At 37.1% G+C, this 13173-nt stretch overlaps 1 protein-coding gene across 1 annotated transcript; it reads left to right on the top strand.

Annotated features, from left to right (window-relative positions):
- The first annotated feature begins 8777 nt into the window (after positions 1-8777).
- Positions 8778-11780, top strand: LOC143462267 (uncharacterized). Its single transcript, XM_076960353.1, has 8 exons — positions 8778-9078; positions 9156-9326; positions 9472-9580; positions 9965-10023; positions 10136-10180; positions 10262-10359; positions 10443-10562; positions 10976-11780. Exons 1-8 carry the CDS (start codon positions 8951-8953, stop codon positions 11248-11250), a joined length of 1005 nt encoding a protein of 334 aa, XP_076816468.1. The 5' UTR covers positions 8778-8950; the 3' UTR covers positions 11251-11780.
- The last annotated feature ends 1393 nt before the right edge of the window (positions 11781-13173 follow it).

The raw sequence follows: 13173 nt of genomic DNA, 5'->3' as shown, positions 1-13173 counted from the left end.
TCATAGTTAAAAAAGTATTTCTAGAACGATTATAATCATTGTAAAAAAGGTGCATATACTGTATGTGTATTGCAACTTTCGTGCAAACTATGACTGAGGTGGCGGGTATCATAACATCAAAATGCATCACAAACATAGTCAGTGGCTAGCATTTGACTCAAAGGTCTATCGGCACTATTGCGACCACGACGCTTTGCGGCCGGTAAATTTTCTCTAAAATTACCTAAAAATTGTTTTTTTTTAATTAACCTCATCTAATATTCCTTAACAACAACTCTGGAAAATTTCAGGCTACTCCAAGTAAAACGTTTGTTAAAATTAGCCTTAGAACGTGGCTATCTTAAACAAAAACCAGAACGATATAAAAAACAGAAAAAAAAATTTTTCACTCGGCAAACTAATCTGCTGTTTCTCCAGCAAATGTTGTTCTTTTTTCATTCTTTTTTTACACAGGAGTAACTGTATTCTTCTTCTGACAGAATTTTAGATGTCTATGGGTATTTTTCAAAGTTTTCTTTTTATTATTCTGTGTGGTATCACAATTACAAAACAACCCCCAAAATGCGGACAGCAAAACATGGTCATTCTCGTTTATCAAGTGCATTGTTTGCACGCGATTATTTGCTTACTTCAGTGTATTTGAGCTAGGCTATATAGAGTTACCATATAAGAAATCAAGGAAGTCTTACGATCAAGTAACGCTAAACCCAGCTCTTTCAGCTATTAAAGACGGCGAAATGTCCATTGGAAGGGCCAAAGTGGCTTTCAATACTCAAAGCATAATGCTTGGCCCATCCATTGTATAAATGCAAAAGTAAAAACGAATCGTAATGGTTGCGCATCGTTTTACACAAACCAAGTTACCTGAATATTATTCTCCCTTATTATTACAATATTTATCCATACACATCCCTTATTATACAATTATTTGCAAATCAATGAAAAAAAACAATTTATTTTGCATTACTCTTAACTACAGTGTTCTTCTTCAGTCTTGCACACAACAAACTGCAATACTGTAAAAGGCTAAATTCTTCATAAAAATAGTCCGCAAAAGCAGGAACATGCGGACGCATTTATGGGGATGTGTGGCCGCATCTCAAAGGAGTGTCCGCAATAACCCGGAAAAAGTAGTCTGAGAAGAAATTGTTTTGCTCCGTTTTTGCATTAGAGCCATAGACACCTTAAATAGAAGGACTAGTAACTCGCACTCTCGGGTTACGGAACTTGGGTCCCAATCATAGACTCTAGATTTAGTTCTATTGCATAATCGTAACAATTTTTTTTCAGGGGTCTCTGTTAATAACACACAATGCCTAAGAAATGTAATGTATATGGTTGTCGAGGCAATTACAGGGAGGAACCGTACTCCAAAGTGGTATCATTTCCAACTGATGAAGTAGAACGAAACCGCTGGATTGATGCCATGCCAAATGAGCATTCTAGTTTGCTACAGCTTAAGCAGATCTATGCTTGTGCTAATCATTTTGACTGTGAATGGATTTCAGTTAAAGGTGGAAAAAGACCAAGCCAACCACCGTCCATTTTCCCTGGAGTTTTAAAGTCATGCTTAAAGCAGGTCTCCTCAGCACCCAGAACTAGGCCTAGAACTGCTTCAGCAGAGGCCAGAGCTGAAAAGGAACGATTCCGTACTGAAGGTCTGGATAAGATAGCTGACTTTTCTTCTTTTTGTAATGACATCAAGCAGCATTTCCCAAAGGATCATCTTTTTTTGTGATAGTGATGAGTATAACATTTACATTTCTAAAACTGATGCAAAAGGACGTTCTGTTATTCAATTTCTTCATTTTCAACGCGTGCAATCGTCATTTGGATTTTTGCATCTTAAATGTGTTGAGAAAAATGGAAAGGACATACCTAAAACATATTTTTCCAAAGCTGGTTGTCTGCAAAAGAATAGCCTTCTCAGTAAATGGTCACAGTTAGACAAAATTCTGTCATGCATTACACAGTATGAGTTCAAAGATACAGACTATCTAAAAAGTGCTGTAGAGGAATTGAATAGCATGAGTTGTTCTGATTCGCCTCATTTCCAGTTTATTTATGCTCAGTTACAGTTACTGCTCACTCCTCCAGAAGGTCGACGTTTTGACAAAAATCTTTATATTCTTGCTGCCGAACTTCATAACATTTCTCCAGCTGCATATAAAATGGTACGAAAGTCCGGTTCAATTGTTTTACCGAGAGTGGAACTGTTGAAAAAACTACTCTCCTGTAGTTTCCATGATGAAAACTTAGAGCAACTTTTCCAAAAGCTTCAACCTCAGCAGTGTCTCGTCAACATTCTTTTTGATGAAGTGAAGCTCACAGAAACACTTAGGTACTCAGGTGGTCGTGTTGTTGGTTATGCGCAAAATGGTTCTGGTGATACCGAAGCTCTTGCAACACATGCTTTGGTGATTGAAGTTGTCTGCCATTTTGGTGGCCCTAGATATATACTACGCATTTACCCTGTTGCAAAACTTAATTCAGATCAACTCAAGAAAATTCTACTGGAAGCTCTAGTAGCGGTAAACAATGCTGGTGGTAGTATAATTTCTTGTGTAGGTGATGATTGCAATACAAATGTTGCAGTTTATGGTAAATTACATGGCCCTGGTAAAGTCTTCATTGACGCTATAAATTCTTATGCTTTCCTTGTTTTTGACTACGTTCATTCTTTTAAAAATATAAGAAATAACTGGATAACAGTGCATGATAAGGAACTTTCTTATCATGATATGGAACAATCACCATTGCTGACACTGAAGACCTAGTGCAATCTAATGACAGTGTCAAGTATAAATGTATTTTTCTAGCTGGATATTTGGAACACAAATATCCAGCTAATATCTTGCGTATCGAAACTGAAAATGATGACGACCATCGGATTAATTCGGAGTTTCTCACAAACTTAAATAGAGGTGGACTAACTGTACCTCTACTCTCAACAGTACATTTCGTACACTCAGCCTATAAACTGTTTGGTAAGTGCAACTTGCATTGCTGCCGAGCTCATCTCAGCCATGCTTTGCGTCGTATCGATAGTCCAATGGTTGTAATTCAAGGAGCATGTCTTACTTTATCAAACATTCTTTTGAAAGCATTTGTGCTTGACAACAGTGACAAAGAAAGACAACTCGGCTGTTTGAGAAGAAAAGAAAAACTCTCTACTAAAAACTGAACAAGTATCTTTAGTATGCCAACAAGTATTTTGATTACTCATTTCTACAAATTTCATTGTTGTTTGTTGTTGTTTTTCATTGTTGTTTCACAAATTTCATTGTTTGTGTTGAACTATTCAGGCTAAACTGTCCATGACTACATTTTAATTCAGTCACAGAAGAACATACTGTGTGTTTCATGTGTTTAAGTGAGAAAATATGCAATATTTTGAGTGATTTTGCGCTATTTTTTCGTGATTTGACCTTTAAATGACCTTCAGATGACCTTGTAGAAGGTTAAAAGTATGAAAAAGTAATTCCTCACCCTTCAAAACCCCCCAAGAGACACCAGAATGAAGGTTTTACCATGTATTTGACACAAATTATGATGGGACCCAAGTTCCAGATACCGAGCATAGAAGATACCAGTCCTTCTATTTAAGGTGTCTATGATTAGAGCACAACCGAATTTTTTTTCCAAAACTGCAATGCAGACCAGGACAAGCCAATGTCTCCAAAAAAAGCAGACACTAAATTTTGCTGCAATTCGTACTGCAAAATTAGTGTTTAAAAGCGATGTCTCTAACAAAAAACGGGAAATACTGATTATTTCCCCTTAACTGCAAAAAAGGACAGTCTTGGAGTCGCAATACACAGCAGCACAGCCGCTGCTAGGCCTACGTAGCCTATCACCCGCTAAACAATGTATTTTAAGGTCATCTTGTTTTTAAGTTATAGGCCTATAGCTATAACATATAATACCTATATATATATATACAGAGCCTAGCCTAAAAACCGTCATTAACAAGTTGGGCTAAGAACTGAACTAAGAACTAGGCTAAGCTAAGAACTGGATCTTAACTTTTTCAGCGAGATTGGCGGGAAGTACTTTTTCATAGAAATCAAATTGATGTACAGTTTGTACACCACCGTAATATATGGCAATATCTTGGCAAAAAAACACAATTTGAACAAGCCAGCCCCGAAGATGACCCAGGAATACGTGAAGTTCCAGTACAAGTTTGAACAAATTAGAATTTTCCAAACACGATAATGGAAAATTGGAAACATTTAAATAGGAAATTTCCAAACAGAAAAATGGCTCGAACGCCAAAAATGAGAGGTAACCAATATAGGCCAGCTGTTACTACGCGGTATACCAGTTACTGCTAGCTGGCCTTCCAGATAATGGCTGTAACTGGCATTCGAAGTTACCACTTCGTCTCAATTAGCGGTTATACTTAATTGTAGCGTTCGAGAAAAAGTATGACTTAACAAAGCATTAGAGGTGAGGTTTGGATAACGTGCAGTGTATTGATAACAAACTGGCAAACAATATGAGCAATAGACTACAAGTGTAAATTCGAAGCAGTTAAGCTAATTTGTTTTATTAGGTGGTTCGGCAAAGTTTTGGTGGTTCGGCAATGGCAATGGCAAAAAATGGTTCGGCAAGTTGATGAATCTCACCCGTGCCGGCCCCACATTTACCACTGTGGCTAAAGAATAATCCAAAACCTTTATATGTTTATTCTTTCGGTCTTTTTGGCATTAACATGATTAAGATAAGACACGACGCTAGTTCGTAATATTATGCGTTAATAAACGCGAAACGTCTTGCCGTAGAAAGCTTCAAATACAGTCGAATCCGCTTAATTCGGACACCGGATAACCCGGACAACCGCTTTATTCGGCCGAAATGCTCGGGAAAGGAACAAAAGTAAAAATTGAACGTAAAAAACTCCGGTTAATTCGGACAACTCTCCCCTTAATTCGGACACAGGTTTGCAATTCCATCGTTAGGTTATGATACAATAAACAGTACTTCGTTCGTTTTAAGACAAGATTCAATTGCATTATGGGTGATTATGGTGAAACAATGACGATCCATGCAGTAACAATCGACAATGAACTCATATAACGCCGTGCCAGCTTCATTGTCGCTTTTACTTCGGTACAATTGCGTCCATCTTGTAGGACAAAATTGTACAGAAAAGTTTAGCAGAGAAAGTGAAATTGTTCACTAAAGTAAACAAAGACGTTTTATGCGATCGGTGCCAGTTACTGCAGTATAGCGCAGCTGCAATTCATTTATTACGCAACAGTACAGTATTTTAAATGCATTTTTTGCCTTTATGCATGACCATGAAACGAACAATTGATTTTCCGCTTAATTCGGACAAAGCCGTTTCTCCGCTTAAATCGGCCAAAAGTGAGCGGAACCAAAGTGTCCGAATTAAGCGGAGTCGACTGTATTCATAAAAAATTGTTGGGTATGGACATGTTGGTGGTAACTGGTATGGTCACTACATCTACAAAGAACAGATTCTTTACGCTACATTTCATATAAAACTCTTCTTGAAGATTTTAACTTTTGATCATTTATCGGGTTTATGCAGGTTACTTGAACTGTTTTCATTGATACTCATCGAAACGCAAATAAACTTGATTTGTGGTGGTTTTCCTTAAGGACGACCGCGCGTCATTTATTTTTCAGTACAATTGAAAATAAATCTACAGAAATTATAGGGCACTGTAGTTTCCGAAAAAAGAGAGGATAATATTTTTTAATACTTAATACACTAATAGGCCTATGGCATGAAAATGTTATAGTTCTACGTTTGATAAAAAAAATTGAACAGCTATCGTCTCTTGAATGATGGCGTATCGTAAAGATATATGTAGGCTATTATATCTATACGAGCATATACCCGAAGTACATTTGTAGATGGTCATGCTTCAATAGTTATATTGACGATATGGAAGAGAGTTGACAGAAAAGCAATTGAGTATTAATGAAATATTCAGTCAACAGCGCATTAAGTTAGAGAATATTTGTACAATTTTCGTTGAGAATTGAGAAAAAGTTGAGAGAAACAGCGATTGCGAGAAAGTATGACTTAAAGAAGCATTAGAGGCAAGGTAAGCAATAACGTACAATGTAGGCCTATTGACAACTTACACAGCAAAGAATACGAGCTGTGAGCTACAAGTGTAAAATTGAGATGTTTGAGTTAATTTGTTTTATTAAAATGTATTTAAAGTCGTCAACTTCCCCACTAAATAGATGTAGGCTAGTGCACTAACTCTTGTTTCATGGAAAAGAGACTTCAACAGGATTCTTGCTTTTAAGTAACTTATTTTGATCAGTTTTCTTTTAGGCATGAAAGCACACAGATTTCTTTAATAGGCAGGACTTAAAAATAAGTTTCCTTCCTTACGAGGCATGTCGTTGTACCAGTGAAACAATTCAAGGTAGCTTTGCTCCAAGAACAGTACCCCAGTAGTGCCCTATATAGCCTACGCTACAGTGTGTAAAGATGCGTCATTGTTTGTGTTATTGATGTTTTGCATTAACCGCTAAAGGTTGATGAGTTATAACATTGACGCACATTGCAAAAATGAAGTTATCCGCCGATAGACTTCCTTTCCAGCAGACAAATGAGAATATGTGTGGGCGTTTTGGCAGATTGACAAGTTCCTCTAAATAGGCTACAAATGCTGTGCACAGCATGTAAACATGTTTACAGCCTTCCCAGCATTATTAATTGTTACTGTTATAGGAAAAATTATCCTTTTTATTTGATGTTGATGTTGTCTGTCTTGCGACGAGACGAAATTCGCCAACATTTCTTGAGCAGCTCTAATTTACCGAAAGTCAAAATATGCTGGGGTTAGTGCCCGTGCTAACCAAAAATTCTCGGCACAGTGTCTTGTGTCCTTTTACTCGCGTATCTTTAACCTCCTATGTGTCTTCTTATTTTGGATCAGCTGGCTCCTTCTCCTAACTAACAATGGCGAAAAATAATGTAAATATCCGAGTAATTAAATTATTAAGATTACGAAATATGTTGCATTGTGAAATGATTGTGATTGATGCAATATTCAGTATATTTCCATTCGAGATTGACTAAAACTAAACTGTTTTTAATTAAAGAAAGGATTCATAAATTTCACAAAAGAGCCAAAGTTTATTGTAGTTTAAAAATAGAACGTATTATGCAAGTGCATTGAAATTTTTGTTGTCAAAGATTTGTAACTTTCGGTGTCTAAATTTAAGTTAAACGATACGGATGTCGGTTAATATTCATTATCTTAATTTTTTTAAAAAAATTAAGATTATCCGTATTTCGACCACTGATATCTTATACATCTAAACAAAGGGTTTATATTTACACCTGATGTTATCTATGGTTTGTTGCCCAACAGATAAAAAATCATAGAAATCCTATAAAGGTTCGTATGAATTTAGTAAAAAAAGAACAGAAAAATTCAAGCCCCGGGGGAAAACCAATCTGGTGATACCGTACTAACCATAGTCAGTAGCGGCACTGTGTGCAAGCAAAAGATGCACGTTTTTAACGAGACTGGCGAGGATTAGTCTTATTGTAGTTTATAGCGCGAAAGAGTAAACGTCATCGTCTATTCGACACGTGATTTAGATCCTAGTCGTTAGCTTTCAAATAAAATGACCAACTGCTTATTGCGTAGCCTATATGGCTATATGTTGGACTAAGGCTCGAGACCCTATTTGATTTACGGCCAACATTTTTTTGGGCAAGGTTTCTTTGATCGTCTCTATGTAACAATGGACATCTTGAATCCACTTTGCTTTTTTTAATGAGCTTACAAGCGTTCTGGGCATCAGCCTCATCAGATTGTAATCCATTACTACATTCGAAACCGAATTAACCGAATTACTACAACATAAAACCGAATTACTACATTCCTGAAATTCACATGCACCTTACTTAAAACGCGAACTCTTATGCGTTTTATGTCACATGTTTTGCTTGCAGACTGCACATTTTGACGTAGGTCCACTGAATACTGCTTTTCATGAGCTTTAGTGCCGTACTTTGCACTTAATGACTTGGACAAAACTTCTGTGCACTCAATGTTTAATTGATTTAAAGATTGAATCAGTCAGTGTACATTAGGCCTACAGTGTAATTGTGCAAGTTCACACTTCCATTACGTCTGAGTTGTTTGACGCACCTAAGATCTTGCAGAAAGTAACTGCAGTCCGGCTTGTTTCGCTGACCATATATCTTGAGTTGTTATATCGAAAAAGTCTAGTGTGTAAGATTCTCTATTTGAAAGTTTGCTTTGAGTGTAACGGATAAATGCAAGAAAAACCTGTAGTGTCAAAATTTACGCCACGCCAACTGAATCCTTATAATATAGAATATATTCCAAAGCGGCAATTCCGCGCCGCTAGAAAAATTTTGTAAAAGCCAAATCTTCAGCAGATTTTCAAACTTTTATACAAACTTCCCAGTAAGGGTAGGACTCAAATAGAAACGAGGCAAAACTAAACAATGCTTGCATTGATTTTTTTTTTAGAAACTTGGAAGCACCTTTTTCAATCACCTCTCATGGTTTGAACTTAAAGTGCAAATGCTTTACAAGAGAAAAACTAGTGATAGTAATATTCAAAAACTTTTTGCAACTTTTTTGAAAAAAAGTGGGTAGTCAAGTTTGCTGATTCTTCCAGGAAAGATAGTTTTAGAAAGATTGACGATATATTGCCTCTGAGATCTGTAAATTCTATGTCATATGATTGCAGCCAACAGTAGAAGCAATTATTATGATCAAGGATAATAGGACCACCAGTTTTATGGCTATTTTGGTACGGTCCCGAATTTTGCCATATAAAATACCCCATTTACTATGACAAGTGTTCAGATATTATGACCACTTTTTCAAATATATACTGTTATTTTTATCCTTTATTTTTTCCCTGCAGTGAACTGTTAGTTGTTGAATTAAAACTCATCAAGGCATAAATGTCAGTGCAACTTGAGTGTGGGGATGTCCCTCCTGATGAGAATGGAAACGTTGCCGACAGTGGACCAGACTTCTCGTATATCTGCTGCTTATGCCCGCCTGGTACTTTTATGTCCAAGCCGTGCATGTGAGTTGTTGTAGCCTAACTTTTCTGAAGCATTAACATGACTACTGTGCTGACATTGACGATGTGGTGGTTTGCAGCAAACTGCAGCCAAGCACACGAGAATGTACACCATGTCAGTTTGACGAGAACGACCCATCCAGACAATATTACACGACTTTATCCAATGCCAATCAAACTTGCTTAAAATCGATTGAAACCTGTCCTGGTGGAATGGATCGTCTTTCAGGGAACACGACATACCCTGCCACGTTAGTTCGTTAGCATTGTAAATTTGGTGCATAGAGCAAGCTGTACTGCCTATTATTTCAGAACATCCACTGTTGAAGGACAATTTGTTGTTTGTAGTGCAGATGACACAATGCTATCTTAATCATCTTGCGTTGTTGTTATCAGGTGTCTGGAACCAAGTCACACAAGTGGACAGGCTCAGGAGGATGGTTGGAAGATAGCTTTAGGAGTTATCGGCGGAATTCTTTTCATTACCTTAGTACTTTGTTTTCTAGTAAGCTTTAGATATGATTGTATCAGTATTATTTAATAAGAATATAAAGATTTATTTCTCACTATACCAGAGATTACTATTGTTTCAATTGAGAAAACCAATTTTTATGCTTAATTATTCTTGTACACGGAGTATTGATTATGTTTTGTTTCCACTTAGATTAATTATTTATTTATAACAGTTTTATTTCTCAATCTGTGATTGGACAGTTTGACTCAATATGGTGTGCAGTGGTCTTATTATTTGCAGAAAAACAATAGATACAGAAAGGTTCAGCTTAAAAGGAAATAGCTGAAACCTGGGATTTATGTTTGGTCAATCTTAAATAACAACAATGTCGTTCTATCGACTATGCAATTGGTTAATAAGCAGTTGTTTGTTTAGTTTAAGGATCGCATAAGAAGACTCTATCGCAGGACTTCGGCAACAGAACTACCAGTGGAGTAAGTTCATGGTGTGGTGTTGATAACTTGGCACTGATACGACAACGGGATTAGTGGCTTGGTGGATAAACTTGAAGATGAATATAAGACAATGCTTGTTTTTCATTTGCAGGTCCGGAAACAGCTCAGACATGGAGATGCACCAAATAGCACCTAAGTAGGCATTCCTCATATTTTGTTTGTTTGGCAATTTTGGTGTTAAGGTAAAATAACAAGTTGTACGTTGCATTTTATCCAGTGGTGCACAATCTGCATCATCGCCCGGTGAGAATGGTGTTGCCAGAAATCTTTTGTCTGAGTCGAAGCCTCTTATTTCGGCTCAAAATGCACAGACCAGTAAGTGCTTTGTGTTTTGCTTCTTCATTGTTAATTCTATGTAGTAATTGTTTTATTTAATGAACTCAAAAATTTCAAACCAGTGACAGATATTCGGGACAAGTTGGATGGCACCATATTGGCGAAAGATGTCTATGAATTACTGAGGCGTTTTGGGATTCCAGAACCAATTATTGATGACTTGGTTAATAAACGTCATCAAAGTGAGTATTGTCACTTATTTCACTATTGTTGTGTTCACATCAGAAGGTGTCTCAGGCAGAAGAAATGCTTTCTGGTTTGCTGAATAACAAAATTATTAAATATGTAGTTTCATGAAAATGTCTGTTTTGTCCTCAATTTACATTTGCACACAGATGTTGGCAATTTGTAGGGTAGGTTTTCACCATTGGCGTATTTAGGGTCATTACTGAAAGAGGTGGAGGCTTGGCCCATTGTCTCTCTCACAAATAGCCCAGAATAATGACTTGTGATTGATCAAATTGGCGTATACAAATCGCGACATAAAAGTAAAAAAATGTACAAAGAAATTACGCCTTATTCACCCAGACACCTTTCGTTATTCGAATTAGCAAAGTGCTTTTGTTAAACAATTTTGAACATTATAATGTTCTAGTAAACACAAGAGGAATCACTGTAAAGGCATTCGAAGCCCTCATCTCACTCGGAGATATTTTCAACCCCAACTCGCTTCATGACAAGTTGAAGCAGATTAACCAAAACTGTGCTGACATTGTAAAGCAGTATTGTGAGAAACATGACATTGAACTCAATACAGACGACGCTCCAAGTTCAAGTCAGAGTTGTCGAAAACCTCAACTACAGGTGGACCTTTCAAATGCAAGCCTCAATCCTGATAGTGAAGAAAATGGCGATATTTGCTCAACTTAGCCCGACGATCATTCCTCATAACTCAAGTCTTGTTTTTGATTTCTTCAACAACATCTTACCAGTGGATAAATTTTGCTGGTTGCCAACCGCCTGCAGTAAAATTTTACATTTCTAGAAGTTGAGATACTCTACATCAGGGGTGGGCAAACTTGTTCAATGAAAGAGTTACTTGCAGAAAACTACAAAAACCAGCGAGCCGCAAAAACAGTAGTGTTTGTCAGTTTGGTTATTATAATATAAGATATAATATTATGTTATTAGTAATCAATTTGGGATATTACTATTCAGCTGGAAGAGCCACAAAAACATGTCGGTGAGCCGCAGTTTGCCACCTTTGCTCTACATCGTTGTGTTTTGCTGTCTTTGCATGAAATGCTCTGCTGCTCGTGAACTTGTTTGCATTCTAATTGCAATATTAATTTGTAATGCAATGAAATCCCGTTTCTAAAAGTTATTTCGTTTCCGCACGGAATATTATTTAATCATCGCACTTTGATATATTACATTACACGTCTCAGACTAAACTTAAACTTTTTGTCATAATCGTTCTTCCACGACTTGCAAGCGACGGAGCTAATACGCCGGAAGACGGGAAGCAATAGGCCGAGTTATTGGCATCAAACATTTGTAATAGGAAGTAATCTCTCCAGTCTGCGCAAAACCTCGTTGAAGCCGCTCTAACAACAATGGCCATTGTCTTAACCTTGCGTTGACCGTTGATGCGGTTTTTATGAGCAGCTCGTTTGTCGAATTGTCTTTAACAAAACACCCATTTTGAGTTAAAGAGAAGAAGTTTATTATAAAATATCACTGGAATGTACAGCTGTCCACCAGGTCCACTAAACGGGAGTGAGTGTTGTTAATGTATTGCCCAAAGGCATTGTCATTGGATTAGAAAACGGGACAAAACCCGCATTATTTCGAGGCCAGCGCTTGAACCACTCGGCTAGCGGACCGACTAACTACTTGCCTATTTCGAGACGGTTACCATTAAGTGGCCCAAGCTGACAGAATTAAGTGGGCAGACAAATTTTTACAGAGTGACTATTTCACGGTAAGAAGGTCACGCAATCCATATAGTTAAAGATAGACGGTAAGGTTAGGAGAATTGTTATGCAAAAAGTCGACTTATACTATTTGGTGTGTTGACTTGGAGAACAATACTTCTTAAATGCCATCTTGTCAAACTCACTGACTACGAAAAACCTGATTTTCAAATCCAAAACAAGATTTCGATGTCCATCGCAAAAGCTGTAATATCTCACGAAAGAAGCGAGTTAGTGAGCCTGTAATGAAATGTTTGTTTATCGTTCCTTAACCTGTAAGGTCGACCACTTCAATTACAACTTTGTCGGTTGAATAGTCTATTGTCCTCGAGCTAAATGAGTCTCAAGGTCGTTGTCTGCTTTATTGTACACCTCGACAACTATATATTCTGATTATATTGAAGCTTCTTTGAACGAATACATTTAGATAGAACATTGGTACAGCAACAGCATAGGCCTATAGACATGTTGCGGCATTGAACATAAGACTGATAAGTAGGGCAACCAGTTTTTTGACCTAAAAATTTTAAATTTTGACTTTAAAATTTGCAAATTTTGACCTCATTTTGACCTAAAAAGTTTAAATTTTGACCTCATTTTGAAAAGCGCTATACTGATAGTCTCTACACTGTCTACAGCAACTTTCTAAATTCTAATCTAAAGCTGCATTTAAAAATGACAAAATGCTTTTCTAGTGTTGACTTTTTTTTCGTTTCTGCGTATTAAGATTGACAACTTGCAGTTTCAAATGCAATGACGTCACATCGTGACGTCACCAAACGCGCTGAAAAGCCTTCCCTCTCTTTGTGGCTTTGGTTCTAAGTAAAATTTGCGGGACTGGAATTGTTTGCGGTACAAGAAAAGAGAAAAACGGAAG

This window comes from Clavelina lepadiformis, chromosome 6 (genome assembly GCF_947623445.1).
Source record: "Clavelina lepadiformis chromosome 6, kaClaLepa1.1, whole genome shotgun sequence".
Classification (NCBI taxonomy): domain Eukaryota; kingdom Metazoa; phylum Chordata; class Ascidiacea; order Aplousobranchia; family Clavelinidae; genus Clavelina; species Clavelina lepadiformis.
This window is presented reverse-complemented; position numbering and strand designations above follow the sequence as displayed.

Excerpts from the sequence above, each read along its gene's own strand:
- LOC143462267 (XM_076960353.1), top strand. The coding sequence starts at position 8,951 with ATGTCAGTGCAACTTGAGTGTGGGGATGTCCCTCCTGATGAGAATGGA. Across the intron at positions 10,181-10,261 it reads ATGCACCAAATAGCACCTAA|TGGTGCACAATCTGCATCAT; the intron begins GTAGGCATTCCT and ends CATTTTATCCAG. Across the intron at positions 10,563-10,975 it reads GGTTAATAAACGTCATCAAA|TAAACACAAGAGGAATCACT; the intron begins GTGAGTATTGTC and ends ATAATGTTCTAG.